Genomic DNA, 20,163 nt, shown 5'->3' on the forward strand with positions numbered 1-20,163 from the left:
AGATATACATTTAGCTTTATTTTTGAATATAATTTTTCCCACTAGAGTAGAAAGACAGGAATAATTTTCTAAATAATTTTTAAAATTCAGATGTTTTTGCTCCATTTAAAGCAGCTCTATGGCCTTTAAAGCAGGATTTTGGATTTTCTGTGTGGTGGGTTTTATGATTAAAATGTAAATTTAATGAATATTAGTATCAGAAATAATTATATTCTGGTATCTCAACTTGATCATGTTACCAAGTATTTATTATTAGATTTATTTTACTTACATATGGAGTTCTAAGATGAGTGTTACATTATTTATATATTTTAGGTTTGAAAATTAGAGGAAGAAATATTTAATATGATAGAAAGTTGTAACCTAAAATAATGTATAGAAATAATACATAGGTGATTTTTTTAATGGCGCTTTTAAACCAGTGATGTGTGTAGCCTTTTACCTATACATGCCAACTCTGGGAAATTTTTGGAATGCCATTAGAACATTAAACATGATTATATGCTTAGAATTTGAGATTGAGTATATATGTAATTTTACATTTACTTATTTGATGATGTTAAATCATATGTTTGTTATATCCAAGAAATTGCTTAAAGGTAAATTTTTGTAAGGACTACCTTTATGTCCCTTGAGTTCTTTCTAAAAACAATTAATAATATGTTTACCCGTAGTTGAGCTACTTTATTAAAATGTGTTTGAATAGATAAGTCAGAGGTTAAATAGAGAAAAATTTGCAGTGGTTTCATTGGGTTTTGATTTGATTTGTTACTTTTAATGACATCTTATGTCTACGAAACATAACATATTTTTACAGATTACCAAAAATTTTATTTCCAGGTGTGTTTAGTGTTACATATTGTCATTAGCTAGGAAAAGATGACATTTTCCCTCTGTTGTTGAAAATGGACTCAACATGTGATATATACATGTACTTAGAATTTGTACTTACTGAGACCTCTCAGGTTAGGAATCAAGGGATCCTTGATTCTTATAATCAAAATTAGCAACAGAAGATACGTTAACATTGTAAACTGTACCGTGTACTTGCTACATAAATCATATTCATCACTAAAGGCTTTTCTGTGTCACTTGTATTTTATTAAGATTTATAGAGCAAAAGCATGTGTTCCCATATATAATCTAGTCTTTACTAAGGTACCTAAACCTGCCTCTAACCCAGTGGTCCCCATAAATCAGAATCATCAGTGGAGCTAGTTAAAGCAGATTGCTGGGTACTAGCCTCCAGAGTTTCTGAGCCTGTTAGTCTTTAGTGGGACCTGAGAATGAATTTCTAACAAGATCCCAGTTGATGCTCCTTGTCTAACAACCACATTTTGAGAACCAGTACTTTAACTGTCCTAACTCATTGTGTATCCTTACAAACATCTAATAAAATAAGTTCGATTATTTATAAGCTGAAGTGTTTCTTTATGAGAACAGTATTTCCATTTCCTTCAAGTCATAATTAAAGTCCACCTATTTAAAAAACCCAGTTTATCTTCTTCTGCCTTGTTCTTATTTATACGGAGTTTTTATGTTTCACATTTAAGAAAAGTATAAATTTTTAACAGAATGAGTCCCCATGGTATTACTAAATATAAAGATACTTTCATTGTTCATATAGCTATACCTTTATGATAAATCTTTTTCTCTGGAGGAAGAGAGAGAAGAAACTCAAGCCTGGAAATGTTCTTAGGGCTGAGAATGCAAACAGCTGAATGCCTTTCCTTTCTGGGCTTAGTTGTGACTTTTTATTTTCATTAGAATGAAAACTTGAAGCTGAGCAGTTGGTGGGAATTTACTTTGCCTCTGTGGCTAACTAATTGCTTTCTTTTCCCCTGTCTTCTTAAATAATAGCAGTTTGTAGTTTTACAGCCTTACTAATAGTATAACGGTGAAGGAATTTTTGGATTTTTCTTAGTACTAACAGCTCACATAGGGTATTTCTTTTTCCCTTGTTCCCTTACAATTTTTGTATTTGGAAGCTTAAGACTACTTGCTTCATTCATAAAAGAATGTACATAGTCTGTATTTTTATTTCCATCATTTGGTCCTCTAAGATTTTAGGTTTTCTTTCTCATCAATCAAGATACTGATATGCAAATATGATATTCTTGCACCTTTGAGTTCCTCTTCTTTCTGACCCTTTACTATTTTAGTACCCATATTCCTTTTTTTTTTTCCCTCAAGATTATTTTCGTACACTTCTGATATGTAAATCAAACCTTTTGACATCTTAGGAGGCTGTGAATTCTAGAAATCTATATAACTGTATTTGTAGGAACTCCACTAAGTTTCTTAACCTTTTCAATTTTACTTAAACACTTAGCCCTAAAATTAGTACTTTTTGCTCTCTTGTGCAATGTGATTATTAAGCACAATAAAAATTATGTGATTGACATAAATTATTATAATTGCTTGTGACATTAATTTGAACTTGTAATTGTGGTCAAATGACTAATGCAGTGTTATTCAGAAAAAGTAAATATGAGCAATTATTTTTCATTTTATGGTATTTATCATCTTTTAAACAAATTAATAGAAGCAAGACTACTTATCTCTTATGTACTTCCTGCAAACATATTGTGACATTGTTATTTTATCAGATTTCTATCATGAATATATTTTGAATAAATATTAAGACCATTTTTATAAATATTAAAACATGGCAGAGCTTTGTTAAGTGGTTATAACATGTATATAGATGGGGTATATAAAAGGGGTATCTAACCCACAGGAGTTTAGATTTCTTTGTTTTTGAAAAGTTTGAGGATGAGATAAAGGGAGAATCTTTGCTGGTATGAATAAGTACAAGCAAGGAAATTAAAGATTTTAGTTTTTGATGGGGACTAGGTTAGTGGTTGAGAATTCCTGAGATCAAGAAACTTTAAAAGAAGTGATGAACACTTATGAAATTAAGAAGAAAATGAACCAGTTGAGATAATAGACATTGATCTATTGAGAAATCTTAAATCCATTTGTGATTTAAAATTTTAGGATATCAAAATTTTCCATGCGTCACGTTAAAATAATTCATTTACACTAAATGGAGAAGCACTGGCAAATTTCTTTAAATGACTGAGCCATTTAAGAGAAGTACTGAATAAAGGGATTTGTGCATTAGTTTAATATTTGTATAAGCGATTTTAGTTACAATTTACTTAATAGTTAAAGCATCCACTTGAAGTTCATTTTATTATACCTTGACCTATAAAATTTGCGTAATTGATCCTATAGAAGTTTTCAGGTCTTGCTGCTCTGCGGGGAAAATTAACCTGGTTTGAGCTGAAGTGGCTCTAAGGTTCATGACTTAGATACCTACTCCTCTCTGACACAGTTCCCCTTCCCCTTACTTGAATTAGTTGTGCTTAAAACCAGGCTTTCATTCTTCATTTGCCATTCTGTAGTCTGCTGCTGCTAAGTCACTTCAGTCGTGTCTGACTCTGTGTGACCCCATAGACGGCAGCCCACCAGGCTCCCCCGTCCCTGGGATTCTCCAGGCAAGAACACTGGAGTGGGTTGCCATTTCCTTCTCCAATGCATGAAAGTGAAAAGTCACAGTGAAGTTGCTCAGTCGTGTCTGACTCTTAGCGACCCCATGGACTGCAGCCCACCAGGCTCCTCCGTCCATGGGATTTTCCAGGCAAGAGGACTGGAGTGGGGTGCCATTGCCTTCTCCAATTCTATAGTCTAGTAATGCACTATGGAATGTCTCACACTCAACGTATTAAGTAAATTTTGTTAAAATGCTATTGTTCTGCTTGCTTTGTCTTCCTAATTTATATACTGACAGAAAATATGGTAAGAACCCTGCAAACATCCCATTGGGTTGTAATCAAGTCAAATTTAAAAGAAATAGTTCTTGCCTTTATATAGCTTATAACAAGATCATTGGGACAAATTCATAGAACTTAAATAAATAACCATCTTGCCTAGAATTCTAACTTAATTCTAATAGTCTCAATGACAATGAATCATTGACAACACAAAATAAGAAAATACTGCCAATAGGAATAAATAGGGCATTCCAGGCCTCATGTTAGTGACATTTTTTTTAATGTTGTATTTCAGTGAGTACTAATATAGAAAGAGTGACTGTATAGTCATATGTTGAAAATATAAGTATACTGATCTGTGAAAATAGTGAGTATAATGCAATGCTTAGACACTCAGTATGTACCAGGCACTATGCTAAATGCTTTCAATGCATTCTATCGTATAGGTAGGCCAAAAGCATGGAAGGTGTAATCTATTGGCTTGGTATCTGATATTCAAGAGTATATTAGTATCTGTAATAGAACACAACACAGAAACCTGATTTAGAGAATAAACTTAAAAACCTGGCTCTTCCTTTGTTTTAATATGTTTTCAAAATTTATTTCCACATTGTTCAATTTATGACTCCATGTTTTGTTCAGTTCCATTCTTCTAGTTCAATATCATTTTTAGTGCAATTTTAATTCTTAAATATAGTAGGAAACCAAGTAAGTTTTATTTTTAGTACATGTTGAACATGTCAAAAACTTCAATTAAAATGTATACTAAAATAACAGAAAACTATCAGTGATTTTCTTTTTATTTCTAGTTAAAATTTATTATGACTCATGATACAGAGGTATGACAGCATAAATAAAATAGGACTTTTTGTAACTCTTTACAGTAAGCTATTATCAGTTGAATTTTTAAAAGTTATGGTACTAGTTGCCTAAAGACAATATGGATCAGCTCTCTATTATATTTTTTATTAAGAGTAAAGAAATACATTATTGTTACACAAGTTTGATTTTGTTTTGTTTTCCAGGTGCAACAATCGAACACAGTGTATAGTAGTTACTGGGTCAGATGTATTTCCTGATCCATGTCCCGGAACATACAAATATCTTGAGGTCCAATATGAATGTGTCCCTTACAGTAAGTATGAAGTTTGTATTTTTCACTTTCTACAGCATTTCTCATTGATGCTGAAAGAGGACCCATGTGAAAGAAGCATATGTTTATGGCCTACAAAACTATTATGCATGCAGAGCACTAACAGACTTGGGCCTCCAATTAGCTTCATGAAGTGTGGAAGGAAGCCATAGTGTGAAGCTGGCCAAGTGTCTGTCTGTGTTCTTAAGTGTTTGGCTTTTAAGGCTAGTGTTTTTCCAGAAAACAAACTTGAATTAGCTATTCAATAGGGCTGATAGAAATCTGTACTTTTGCCCAATACCAGTTGCTGACAAATTGGTTTGGCTCACAGTTTTCTAAAGAAGGAACTGACTTCAGTTTTAATAGTAAGCTACTTGAATGGCTACCTGCTGTTGTGGTAACTTTAATGCCTGGTAAAAGCTACCACTGCAGTTAACTGAAGCAAGTGCTTTCCTTTTTGTCCCTTGTTCTTAAGGGAGCAGTCCTTTACCAGATTCGGTGATAAAATCTTAACCAAGAAGGAAAAAAAAAATAGATGTAACAAGTATGTAACACATATTTTTAATTTCTCAACCTCCATTTTTAGTAATATCCTTTAGCAGGATATTTAAAATTTAATTGGAAACTTCATAAGTAGGCTTCAGCTAATAGTGTAATTTTGTGTAGTTTTCCTCCTAACCTCAGAATTCATACTTAGAAATTGTATTCTGTATTTTCAGTAGGAAAAAGCACTTTAGATGATTAATAAGATTACATATATTTTGTTTGGTATTGTTCTTATCACCTTTACTTTTTAAATTAAAAAATATGTATATATGTGTCATGTCACCTTAATTCATAGGCATTTGAGTTAAGAATTCTTTAGCAGAAATTTGATTGATTTACTTTAGGAGGACTTCCCTTCTTAAAAAAACGATGGACTCTAATAGTTAAATTGCTTTTTCCAGAACCTGAAAAACTAGATTTCTATGCTTAAACTATCAATATTTCTGAAAACAAAGGGCCAATTTTAGATAACTATAGTATGTCCAATATGGTAGTGATACATTCTTACACATCCCGTGAAGGCACTGTCTCTCTTCTCTGCCTGAAGTTTTGATAAATTGCCTTTGTGTGGAGAATCAGTTAAAGGCCAGACACAGATTATCTTTTCTTTTCATTCCTGCTCTGTGTTCCTGTGTTACCGTGAAATGGATGCTTTTTATGTTTTCAGTATTTTCTATACCATTTGTAGGATTGGAAGCCTACTGAGTGCACTGATCTTTATATCATTTCTCTTGTGTGTAGTGTTGGTGGCTCACATAATCATTCTCCTGTGCCACTAGAGGAACATTGTATTCTTTGGAGCTAACCAAAATTTTGTTCCATAAAGTCACTTTCGCGTGAATTTAGTATGGTCTTTGTCCTCAAGTTAGAAAAGGAATACAGCATCCATTCCCACACAGTGGAATCAGTCAGAACTGCCAAGAATTGTCTCTCTGGAGCCAGTTCCTGTAACCTAGTCTATAGATCAAGAACAGTGTTAAGAAAATATTATTTTCAGACTTTTAAGTTATTTCCTGTGCTTTTTAAGAAAGGAAAGTGTGGATATCTTCTGGAACATCTAACTTTCAAAATTTTACTTTTTCAGTTCTCCAGAAGTGTTGTACATTGTGCACCAAACTTGCAAATAGCTATTCTCAAGAGAAGTATTTGTTCTTTTTAGTGTTTGTCCTTAAAAAAAAAAAAAAAAAGACAGTAATCAATGTGCTGTTACCTTTCTAGATATTTGCATGAAGCAGAAATAAGTCTATGGCTTTGTAGAAACTACTCCTTGCTAAAGAATTGAAGTAATTCTACTTCCTATATACCGTACAGTGGTGACACACTATAAATTCTAGGACTTTCACTGCCAATGATCTTTTTAGATAGTTTTGATCTTATTTTGGGTCTGTGTTATCTCCTCAATCTCTTTCCCCATTTTCCTCTCCTTGTTTTCCTCATGCTTCTGTCTGTTATAATCATCTCTCATACTTGCTTTTATTTTAATCTCCTAGCTTTCACTTTTCCCTTGTTTTCATAGTGTTTTAGTATGTTGTAATGTTTGCATACTCCTTTTACCCTTTGCTTAGTTGATAAAACTGTCACCAACAAATAGCATTTATTATGTGTCTGTTATCATCTGGCTTTATGCCACTGTCTATCCTGAGCAAATGCCTCAGGAACATATCCATCCCAAACTATTTTCTCTTAGTTTAAAACAAAAATTCAGAAAATTTCCATGATCTCTGAAAATTTTATAATAAATTTATGCAACAGAGTCCATTATACATGCTGTAGTTTGTTTTACTTTGTATGTATATAGACAGACACATGCATTTTATTTGATTAGTAATTGAATGAATATGTGTTTAAAACAAGTCATAAGGATCCTATGGATACAGGAGAATAATCAAATCAGAATTTCCATGTCCCATAGGCATGATTTGGTTTTGATTTTTGAACCCTCTTATTTCAAATTATCATTGTTTTAAAAATTATACCATAAATTTAGCTATGTTTTATTTGATGAGTAAAAAACCTTTTACTATTGATGTATCATTATTAATGAATAAACATAAGATTATTCAGAATAAAATAGTGTGTCACTTCGGATACAGAGTATGTAGGTTTTGTTTGGGTCGACTTCTTGTCTTCAAAACTATGTCCTCCACTGATGTTAGTGAGTCATGTGTTTATGTTTGTTCTATAGCATAGTAAATGTATTGTTATGAATTAATTCCTACAGCCTCTTAAGACAAGTTACAGTATATATTTGTGATAAAAATACTAATTTCATTAATTTTATTGTATTTTTATGGATTGATGAAATTTTGACTAATTTGACAGAGCTATATATCCTTTAGGTTATAAAAATCATAATGTGAGGCCTTTTGTTTTAAATATCCATATTTTTTGCACTTTATCAATCATGAAAAGTTTTAACTTATTTTTACTTTTACATTTGGATGTTACTTCTCAGTTTTCATTAAAATTGTAGATTTTATATATAATATATATCCATTTTATTTTTATATAAATGATACCAGTTAAATCATAAATGAAGTCTTACCTATTTAATATTTTGCATAGTAACTGCACTGTCAATTTAGTGTATCAAATAATAAAACTAACTCAGCCATTTTCAATTAATGGAAAACAAAATATACTTTCTACATCCTTCATTGAACTTGTTTTCATTTCTGTTTTAAATGCATAACATATTTTTAAATTTATTATTTCCATTCTTTGCATTTAATTGATTTATTTGAGTAAAATCATCCTTTCCTAAAAGGAAAGAATATAGCTGTATATAGAGTTAGTCTGAGCAGATTCACCACTAATGATTTCTTTTATCCTTATTTTCCCACCACGCCCCTTCCATTATTGATTCTAAGCAGGTATAATATTGCTCTTCACTGAGCAGTAATTTTAGGACTAGTGGTTAATAAAGAAAAGAATTGTTCCACGGCAGTAACACTGAATTTCATTTTTACTGGATGTAGTCAGATTTACTCATCAATAAAGCAAGTATGTTTCCTGAAAGTGGTTAAATAAGACCAAGTTGGATTGGGGCAAGGTCTCTTAATGTGGAAGGTTTTCTGTGACAAAACTCATTTTTCCCTAAGTATTTCAGGAGGTCAGTATTTAATCTTGATGAATTATTACAATTTAAGAAAAATTAATCAAGCTAAGGCATCTTAATGAAATGTGCAACTACAGTATCTTTGAGTACCCGTTTGGAGTTATAGTATTGGCACACCCTAATGCATTTTAATAAGGGAAGTGGGGAATCACATACATTAATCTGATCACTTTATGAAATTCAGGCAACATACTTCAAAGCCTACATACAATCTAAACTAATATTTTATAGTTCATAATTATTTCAATATTGTTTACCAGCAAGGATATTCTATTGCATACTTCCTAACTGCATAATCTATTTCTTTAAATATCTTGAAGGGAGGATTTTTTTTCTCCTGTAACTCTACTAATCAGGTTTGTTTTATGAAAGCATTTACCTTTCATAGGGTCTGTGGAAATCAAGGTATTTGCTTTGAATGCTCAGTATGATTGTTGCATGCTGGCTTGCTTTTGTGTAAATTGATGATGGTAGACAATGTCATAATAAGCTAACCATAATTCTTTCTTCCTTTTTCTCCTTGCCTACTGTGCTTGCTTTTTCCTTGTATGTATTTTGCTTACTTTTTTTAAAAATAGATTTTGTATTACAAATTTGGGAAATGTGATGTAGAGAATTTAATGAGAATTTTATAATATAAAGTAAATATATGTGTAAATAAGTAAAGTTACTAATTATAGTGGGGAGGAAAAGTATATTATCTTACCCCACCCTTCAGTATAACTATTGGGATAAAGGGGGAGGCTTATATATTCCTGAAAAGGAGGCTAATTTTTTATAGTTAAGATGGTTTTTTTCTAGAAGCAGAAAATTTAATAGAAAAAATTGAAACATACTGAGCTGCATAATTATATATTTCTTCTTACGTATGTAACTTTGAAAAATGTAAAAATATCAGTATTCATTACATTTGACCTGAGCTTCAGAATTGAATTGCCATTTTATAAACATATATCCTTGTTGTTATGTTTACCTAATTTTAGTCAGCTTAATAATGAGTTCACGTGATAAGATAAATGGAAATAACACATCTATGCATGCAGTTGTGTCTGTAGCATACCTATTTAAAATAAAACTTAGTAAGAATGCTGAGTGACTTTGGAAAGGCAAGAGTCTGTATACCACACATTAGTGAAGAGTTTCATTATTTATTCAGGTACACTAAGTGAAACAACATGCCAACATATTTGTATTGCCTCCTTAATCTACTAAAATGATTGATCCATGTTCTTTTATGTAACTTTAGTATCTTTCTCCTGCTAGGTTTTCCTGTTGTGTGTTTCTCTTTATCCAAAGTAGTGCAGCTCTTATTCTTCCTATATTTAGCATCTATTACAAATTCAGTCTTAGACTAATAGTCAATTTATTTTAATCTTTTTTCTTTTTTCCTTGCACTTTTTTTTTCTTCCGATGCTTAAAATAGAAGTGGAGCAAAAAGGTAAATAACGTATACAGTTTGAACCCCAGCTCCTTGTTATGTGCCTTATGGATGTTACCTCCTCCCTTCCCTTCCCCCACAACATTCCTGACATTAAAATACAATCAGCAGGATCTCATAAATGCACCTCATAAAGAAGTCGACTGTTTACATTGAAATTATATGACTACTAAATCTGGTGATGGGGTAAAATTTCTGAAGTCGGCGATGGGGAGCTGTCCTTTCTCTGTTTCTTTTTACCCTTTACCTCTTTTTCTGACCCCCTTGGATATTTTATTATTAAAGTGTCATCTTGCCTGGCTTCCAGAACCCTCTCCATAGCATGCCATGGTTACAGGGTCTCCTGGTCGTTTCATCACTGCTTTCCTTGTATTTACTTTTCTCTGCTTCTAATTGCATTTTCTGAATATTTATGTTCCTTCAACTGAAGTACTTTTGTTTTCAGTCTAACTTCCGTAGAAGTTCTAAATAAGCCTTCACACTGGAGTTTTTGTTTTATTTGCTTTATTTTGGTGTTTTGCTTTTGGGGGTTATAAGTGGGCTAAGGGAGGGAGGGTACAAAGTTTGGTCTAAAAGTACTTTGTTCACTTTTATGCACAAAGCACAAAGTTTTAAAGCATAAAAGAACTGTAAGATAAAACAGCAAAAGCATAAATTGTTAGCTCGATTATGAATGATCTTAAACTTTGGTTTGTATTTGTGAAAATAAACTTGTGCATTGATTATGGCAACTTGAAAGAAAGGTAGTATTTGTCTTAAGTATACATTTTGGTAAAATTAAATGTTAATAAGGCGAATTTTTCTTTTTTGATCTATAATCATTGAAAGTTATGCTTGCTTGTATAATCTTTTAACTTTGCTTAATTCTTGTTTTTTCTCTGTGAATGTTAGTTTTTGTGTGCCCTGGGACCTTGAAAGCAATTGTGGACTCACCATGTATATATGAAGCTGAACAAAAGGCAGGTGCTTGGTGCAAGGACCCTCTTCAGGCTGCAGATAAAATTTATTTCATGCCCTGGACTCCCTATCGTACTGATACTTTAATAGAATATGCATCTTTAGAAGACTTCCAAAACAGTCGCCAAACAACAACCTATAAACTTCCAAATCGAGTAGATGGTACTGGATTTGTGGTATATGATGGTGCTGTCTTCTTTAACAAAGAAAGAACAAGGAATATTGTGAAATTTGACTTGAGGACTAGAATTAAGAGTGGAGAGGCCATAATTAACTATGCTAACTATCATGATACTTCACCATATAGATGGGGAGGAAAAACTGATATTGACCTAGCAGTTGATGAAAATGGCTTATGGGTCATTTATGCCACTGAGCAGAACAATGGAATGATAGTTATTAGCCAACTGAATCCATACACTCTTCGATTTGAAGCAACGTGGGAGACTGTGTATGACAAACGAGCTGCCTCAAATGCTTTTATGATCTGTGGAGTCCTTTATGTGGTCAGGTCAGTTTATCAAGACAATGAGAGTGAAACAGGCAAGAATGCAATTGATTATATTTACAATACCCGATTAAACCGAGGAGAATATGTAGATGTTCCCTTCCCCAACCAGTACCAGTATATTGCTGCAGTGGATTACAATCCAAGAGATAACCAACTCTATGTGTGGAACAATAACTTCATTTTACGATATTCTCTGGAGTTTGGTCCACCTGATCCTGCCCAAGGTAAGAATTTTACTTCCTAATGCTTATATCTTTTTTAAGCAGTTTATTTTTTACTTAATTTACCCCTCTTTATTTTCTTCCCCTTTTCATAAAGGGCAAGTGATAATATTGTGGCATTTCAAATTGTCATATAGTGTGTACATTTTAGCCTTATTTTGGTCCATTTTCTTTTTCTGAATTTCATTTAAATGTTGGTTTCAAAAAATTGTCTCATCCTTTGTTAGTTTAGATTTCCATTGCTAAAAAGGTATTGCCAACTACAAACCTGTTAGCTTTGTGTGTTTTTTCCTACCTGACTTCTGAATTGATTATAATCTGTGTGCAGACCTCTTAACTTCTTGGCGCCAGTGGTTAAAGGAAATGTATGTTAGAAAGTCCCCAGGAGAATTGCTAGGTTTGATGTACAGTGCCAGGCATAAGCGTTCTAAAGTTTTGGTGTCTGCTGTCTCTAGATCATCATGTAAAATTACACGTTTTTATTTCCCAATAAATTTGTGATGGTATTAGGTCAGCATTTCTGGACTTTAACTGTTACACATGGACGAAGCACTAGATGATCCCAAGTATTGCTTTATGAAGACAGTTCTACTAGCATTTTTAAAATTTGTGTTCTCTTTAAGTATCTTTACAAAGGATCATTACTTTATAAATCTTTGGAAATATATTTGTCAAGTTACTTCAGTTCTGTGGTAAACAAGTTTTGAGGGTAAATTAAGTTTTGAATTTTCATTAAAATAAGATTACCTCATACTCATGATAAAAGAATGATCTCTTAATATATTATTATGGAGTTTGCCTAATTATAAGTCTTTTCTAGTTGAAAAATAATATTTGTGTTTAAAAGACCTGAATTATTTTTTCAATTTTCTGAGTTAATTGAAATTTTCACATTATTGAGTTACTTCAGAATTGTAGGAGCCAGAATGTTCTTTGGATAACTAAATCAATCCCTTCAACAAGGTGGAACAGGAATTAATATCTTTTTCCTCTGTTAAAGCAGTATACAACCACATGCTTAAACACAGCTACATATACATATTTTAAGGAATAATGTAACTTATTAAGTCAGTTAATAAGTAACTGACTTAGTAAGCCACTAAGTCCGAAATATTGTCATGGGTTAGGACCGCAAAAGCATGAACCTTAGTAGCTGAATTCTAATTTGAGGTATAGAATATGAAATGTGTGATTTTTCTTCATACCACAAGGGCAATAATGACATGCCTTAGTGCTATGCTATGCTGTGCTTAGTCACTCACTCATGTTCGACTCTTTGTGACCCCATAGACTGTATAGCCCACCAGGCTCCTCTGTCTATGGCGACTCTCCAGGCAAGAATACTGGAGTGGGTTGACATGCCCTCTTCCAAGGAATCTTCTCAACCCAGGGATCACACCCAGGTCTCCCGCACGGCAAGCAGATTCTTTATCATCTGAGCCATCGGTGCAAGCCCTCTTTTTCTTTAATTCATATATATCTAGAATTTGTTGGCTTAAAATTGTAGTAGTGTACCATTGATAAACTTTCAACAATGAAATCTTCCATTAGGTCGTGAAAATCTTTATTGATATTATCTTAGTATTCTTTATTTTTAAATTCAGACATATCTTTTTCTCTTGAGGCCAGCAATTTGGGATAGTTCTTATATCTCAGTTGTTTTCCTAAAAGTTAGTACCATGGTTCTCTCTTATCCTATAGTTTTGTAAAAGGCCAAGTTCAGTAATTGACCGGACTTGACATTGTAAAAGGGTCTTCCCTGGTGGCCAAGTTGGTAAAGAGTTTCCCGGCAATGTAGGAGTCCTGGATTCAGTCCCTGGGTCTGGAAGATCCCCTTGAGAAGGAAATGACAAGCCACTCCAAGATCCTTGCCTGGAGAATATGAATTAATCTTTTTTTGTGACCTGTATTGCTCTCACAGTTATTAAATGTTTCTTGGGTAGCAGTACATCTCTTCCCCTCCACTAGGAAAAAAAAGTAAAAATAAAATTTTTTTAATGCTGATTATAATTAAATAACTCCTAAAGTTGAGTGCGGGTTGATTGAGCTCAACAAGGAATCATTGCCCACCTCCTTGTCACAGAGCAATTCTTGGAATACAAGATGAGTAATAATGTCACTTTCTACATGTGGCATATGTTCTAGTAAATAATTTGACCCATTTCAGATGAAAGAATCTTTGATAATTTGGGTGCTTTTTGGAAAAAGCAGTTACTAGCTTTGAAAATGAGAAACTTTGCCATATGTGGGAGCTTTATTCCTACAGCAGTGATGTGTTATCCAAAATAGCCATTCCCATGTATTCTCAGAAGGTGAAAGTCTGGACTGACTTCTTATTAAACCCTTAGTGGTAAAAAGCTTTATCTGACCTAAATTTTTCTTGCTGTTGTTTAAAGCATATTCTCTTATTTGCTTGCTCTTTATAACTCATCTTCAAATGCTTTGAGAGAGACTCCTGCCTCACTCGTCCAAGGTGTGTGCTGATATCTAACTGCATGTAACTGGGGCCTTGCAGAACCATTCTGCCGATACATTTAGGTCAAACCAATAAGCACTGCTAGCAAGTCTATGTACTGGCTTTGCTGTCGTGTATGTAGCCAAGATATATATTGTGTTGTAAAACGGATAATTTTAATTATGGACTGTTTCACCTGTACTAGCTGCAGTATTTTTCCCTATATAAATTCATGCCTTGCATTCCTAACAGCACAAGTATGTTATTACTTTGCCTTCATAATGCTTTCAAATACGTCTTCCTATTTTCTTTAAATTTTTAGCTTTCTGTGTTCTCTGCTTAGTTAATTTGCTCCATTATCCTAAACTAGATCTGTTTTTCCTCTTTTGCTTTCTTCCTCTATAATGTTGGCTTAGGGAAAAAATAGCCATTTCGGTCATATATTAACTCTTTTCTATGTCTTAATCTGAATTGATTTATACTTACTTAATCTGTCTGCAGATTTGATATCCCAAACATTATTGAAAAATATTGTCTTGAGTTCTGATGGTTTCTAAATATCTGACTTAGAGTAATAATGAAGCATGGCAAACAACATGAGGGACATTTTTTTAAGAGAGCCAGTTAAATTTATTATTTAAGAAGTGTTTAATATAGAATATTTCTTAAAACATCTTCCCGCTGATAATGAATGGTAATTAAAAGATGATTGGTGTTTTTAGATATTGAATAAGGGTAAATTTAATAAATCTGCTGCAGTTTTTGCCTTACTAGACTATATTCTCACTCTAGCTTGTGTTCATTCAGTGAATAATGGATGAATTTGGGGACTTGGAAGAGGGAAATAACTACCCACTCATTTATCATAAATACATATTATCCTTAAAATGTTTTCACATAGGAAAAAGCTGATAATAATTAGCAAGTTTGTAATAAATACTGGCATGGTAAATTGAACCAGTTTGACTGTGTTTGTTGAGGTTTTCATGGGTACTTATTAATATATATGTTTATTAGCATTAATGTCAGTGTTTCTAGGTCTCTGTACCTAAATTATATATGGTAGGTAGAATGCTAAGTCATTTAATCTGTGTGTTGATATGGCATCTGATAACCGGGAAGGCTGTGAACAGTAGGGTTTAGATTTACAATATAATTCTATTGTGACTTGTCATGTTTCCTATTACCATTTATAGGAAGTTCTTGAGTTTTGAGCCTTTTGCCACAAACATTTCATTGTGAAACTTTTTATTATTACTGTTTTAGTACCTTATATTCCCACATTTTTTCTTCTTTTAGAGATTTACACAGAGCACAGTGTCAGTTAAATGCTCCAAAATAAGGACATATTGCTTGTGGGGTGTCGTACTTTCTCAGAGTCTATGAAAATCTTTTGTCTAGAAAAGTAAGATCATAACATTTAAGAGCATTATGGATAAGTGACCTTGAACAAACTGCTTAACCTCCTCCAATGCTTAGTTTTCTGTTCTGTAAAAGAAAGATAATCATAGTGCCTACTTCATGGGGTTGTGGTAAGGATTAAATAAGATCATCTGATGATCCATGAGTGATGATTAGCACAGCATCTGGTATATAAATGCTGAGTAAATGTAAGCTTTTATCATCATGGGGTGCCCTGTTGTGACCTGTCTTCATCTAAGGAAAGAAACATTAATTTTTATAAATATATCCTCATCTCTAGCTTCAGTATTAGAAAATTGCTTTTTCTTGAAGTTCCTAAATCTTGTCCTTGCACAATTTTGTAGTTGTCCTCCTAAAGGGTTAAATTTTGCCACTTAATGTTGATGTTCATGTTTATTTTCATGATACCCTGATATTTCATTGATTCACAAGTGAACAGTGTGTTGCTTAAAGAAGTTTAACTTCTTTTAATGAACAAAAGATAAAATATATGAAAATGTATCATCAGTGACACATGGAAATGGGCTACAGAATATTTCAGGAAGTTTTGTGCATTTAATAGAGGTCATTTTATTGCCTACCTTCACTCATTTATTTGAATCTTTACTGACGCTTAGCTAACAGATCACTAATTGTGTATTGTTAATACATATTTCAGTCATTAAATATGTACTAATTAGTACAGTGTCAAGGGATACATCAGATGGGGTAGCATTAAACCATTCTGCTCTGCCCTTTTCTCTTTGCTCTGATTTCCCACCCCCTTTACGATTTGATTCAACAACATTCATTTAACACTTCTTCAAAAGATTGTGATGCTTTTGACAAATGTTAATTGAGAAGCACTGAGAGCTTGGCTGCATTGTAATCAAGAGAAAATTATGAGGTTTAACAAGATGTCAGGCAAGTGCTTTACCAAAAAAAAAGATAAACAGGTTTGAATAGGTTTCTACAACAGCTGGCTAGGCATGATGCTTGACTAATGTACACAGGATTCTCTCATATGATTAGTAACCAGTGCCCTGGAAATAAACCAGTTGGTTAAGAAGTTTCTCTAGTGATAGGATGAAAACAGACTGTCAAAAGTGTATCTTGCAGTTACTGGTAACAAGAAGTTTGTCACTACTAAAGAACTAGAAATAGGTGTACACTGCTTTTTCTGATAACCTTAGCATACTCTGTCATAGAGTCAGAATTATGCAAACCATCTAGGGACTAGAGCTTAAAATACTAATTATGTCAGTGATAATATGAACTTGTTTTCCAAGAAGTATTCTGGTTCTTTTGTGTAGCAAAACCATAAAATAACTTAATGTTTTATAAGATTATCATTAAAAATAGTTATTTTTAATTTGTTCTGCTTTATTTAAATTTAAATTTAAAGCCTCAAAATTATAAAGTCTTAAGATTCAGTAATCTAAATGTTGATAAAACTTTATAGTGTGATCACCTAATAGATTTTAAATGATGCCATTAAAGTTTTACTGACAGAATTTTTTTGTTTTTTAAACTAAGTGGTCATTAATAAATGAAAACATTAAACTCCATTATTATTTTAACCTAATGGATTAACAGTTTTAAAATAATGTTGGAAGTCCAGAATAACCCTAATTTTTTTTTCTTTTTAAATTTCTGTTTTTAAGTGAGTTAACTGTAGGTCCTTTTAAAATCTCTATTAATATGTAGAGTTGGTTTTGAATTAGGCATAATTTGGTCCAACTTGTTATCTTGATGAGATTATATATAACCTCTGATCAGAACTAGTTTCTTTTCATACCTATCTTTTCAAAAAGAAAGATGTCAAAGCCTCAGATGTTTCCTTACTAAAACAGAACAAACATGCCAAGCTTATCTTCTGTTTGGATCTAATCAGCCATGCTCAAAAATCTTTCAAGCAAGAATGGCTGCTGGGTGGAAAGATGTCACAGTATTTGTTTCCCTGTAAGATGTAGAGTGGGTGACTTGAAATTTTATATTGTCCTAATTATTATGTAATAGTCAGACTTTTGCTGATACTTTGAGTTTTATTGTTTCAGAGTATGAACTTATATAAGAAATGGCTTTTTCTAAATTATCTGATATGACACCATACTTGATATGTACACTGAAACTTTATATTAAACTATCCTTCATTTCCTGTTAGATAATATATATTGAAATTGTACATAAACTGTATTATCAAATATTTCATTGAAAAGTAAGCCTAAAACACAGTCAGCAAAATCTAGGATAAAACACAAACTGCCAGTCACTTAGCCAACAATATGAATAATTTGGAATAAATGAAGAGATTCATTCTTCCTAACCTGTGGATATTCTCAGTGATCTCCATTTTGTTGGTTTGGGATGATTGTGTTTTTTGTGTGTGTACGTGTGTGTGTGTGTGTGTGTGTGTGTGCGCGCCTGTGCAGACATTCACATATGAATGTGATGTGTGTTTGAGATTAACATACTCATCTCTTTTCCATAGTGCCTACCACAGCTGTGACAATAACTTCTTCAGCTGAGATGTTCAAAACCACAGTATCAACCACAAGCACTACTTCACAGAAAGGCCCCATGAGCACAACTGTAGCTGGATCGCAGGAAGGAAGCAAAGGGACAAAAGCACCTCCAGCAGTTTCTACAACCAAAATTCCTCCTGTAACAAATATTTTTCCCCTGCCAGAGAGATTCTGCGAAGCATTAGACGCGAGGGGGATAAGGTGGCCTCAGACACAAAGGGGAATGATGGTTGAACGACCGTGTCCCAAGGGAACGAGAGGTATTTCCTGTCAAATATTGATACTGCATATACTATTAACACTTTAAGTAGGTTCTGAATTACACTGAAGTGATTTTATTTGAGGAAAGAGATATTTACAATAGCTAACTTAATTGTTATTTTGTTACTTTGGTAATATAGCACCTGTAGACAAAGGTTTTGAAACTATAAAAGTCTTTTAAGATCAGGCTTTGAATTCCCACTCCTTCTTCCAAGTCCTAGGTCAAGCCTGAGATTTAGGCCCATGGATTCTGTAGTGAGACTGCCTAACAGCTGTGTTTCTCATTACAAAGTATCATTTTGGATGAGTCCCAAGAAAAAGGGCTTTTTGTTTGTTTGCTGTAAATGTCTGATATTTTTGTGCCAACTTTATATTTACTGTTTATATTCTGCTTTTTGTCAGTTATTGTCAACTACTTCCATTAGCGTTTATTCAAAATTTAACACACGGAGTAGGATCATCATAGTGGATTTCCCGAATGCATGCAGGAAAAATGGTTTCAATTTCACTGTTGTTTTCTGCATCTGTTGTAGGAACTGCCTCGTATCTCTGCGTGCTTTCCACTGGAACATGGAACCCTAAGGGCCCTGATCTTAGCAACTGTACCTCACACTGGGTAAATCAGCTGGCTCAGAAGGTTGGTTGGAACCTTTTAATATGATACACATTGGTGATTAAGGGCTTTAACTTCTAACATAAATAATTTAGCTTTGTATGTTAAGACCAGCTTCGTTGTTCTTTGTTCAGTATGAAAGTAAAAAATTATGCATAGTTTTGTCTGTAAACTATTTATTCAAAGTTACATATGTTTCAGGGCATGCTGTTTTCTATGTGAAGCTTTTTAATGAATACATACTTGCTTAATTTCATTCATATTTAGTTTGTTCTGTTTCTTTTGATGTTCATAAGACAAATAGTGCACTGGCCTAATAAATCAAATGTCATTAAGTTTGCAACTGAATCCACAGAATGCAAGCAGATGTTCATATCACAGATGATTATGACAGAATAAGTAAAAATGACTTTAAAGGCATTAGTAACTTTAATACAGTGTAATGTAGTGACATTTTAGTTTTACCACCTTTCTGAAAGGCAAGCAATAAATAATAACCCTCAGTGTTATACTGATTACATTCTGACTTAAATTTCTGGATCATTGGAATAAATTAATAAGATTTCTAAGCAGCAGTTTAAAATGGTTGCAGTGAAATGAGAGAGTTGTCTCAAAATTTTTTTAAAGGACTTTTTTTCTCTTTTGTTTCCTTTAAATGCCTGCCTAAGAATTTCTTTTTGAGGATCTAAGAACCTTTAATCATCTGAAATAAAGAGAAAGTTATTGGTCTCGGTTAGTTGCAGATTTTGACATGTTTGTGTATATTTTTCTCACCACAACAAAGATCCTTGGGAAAAAAAAACAAGAAGCCACAAACAACAAGAAATCTTTACTGAGATAATATAAACTCTCATTTCAGATTAGAAGTGGAGAAAATGCTGCTAGCCTTGCCAATGAACTGGCTAAACATACCAAAGGGCCAGTGTTTGCTGGTGATGTGAGTTCTTCAGTGAGATTGATGGAGCAGTTGGTGGACATTCTTGATGCACAGCTGCAGGAACTGAAACCTAGTGAAAAGGATTCAGCTGGACGGAGTTATAACAAGGTAGGGAGAAACTTTTTGTTATTTTCAGTTAGATGTTTTGTATGTCTGCTCTGGATTCTTCAGCAGTTGACTGCCTAACTTTTGGTCCCCATGACATACGAATAGAAACAAAACTTCTAATTTGGTTCATATCTCAAGAAATAATTGTAGTTGCGAAAGGA

General features: G+C 33.1%; 1 protein-coding gene across 50 annotated transcripts in view; it reads left to right on the forward strand.

The window, feature by feature from the left end:
* Positions 1 to 20,163, forward strand: part of ADGRL2 (adhesion G protein-coupled receptor L2) — a 314,635-nt gene that overhangs the window by 252,345 nt on the left and 42,127 nt on the right. For 39 of the 50 annotated variants that reach the window (XM_060400389.1, XM_060400359.1, XM_060400450.1 and 36 more), the window contains 5 exons: positions 4,805 to 4,914; positions 10,905 to 11,705; positions 18,050 to 18,343; positions 18,878 to 18,981; positions 19,817 to 20,002. In XM_060400389.1, the coding sequence (XP_060256372.1) occupies positions 4,805 to 4,914; positions 10,905 to 11,705; positions 18,050 to 18,343; positions 18,878 to 18,981; positions 19,817 to 20,002 (1,495 nt within the window). The remainder of the gene's footprint in view (positions 1 to 4,804; positions 4,915 to 10,904; positions 11,706 to 18,049; positions 18,344 to 18,877; positions 18,982 to 19,816; positions 20,003 to 20,163) is intronic. The other 11 variants (XM_060400447.1, XM_060400440.1, XM_060400429.1 and 8 more) reach the window with 1 other exon arrangement.

This window comes from Ovis aries, chromosome 1 (assembly GCF_016772045.2).
Source record: "Ovis aries strain OAR_USU_Benz2616 breed Rambouillet chromosome 1, ARS-UI_Ramb_v3.0, whole genome shotgun sequence".
Classification (NCBI taxonomy): domain Eukaryota; kingdom Metazoa; phylum Chordata; class Mammalia; order Artiodactyla; family Bovidae; genus Ovis; species Ovis aries.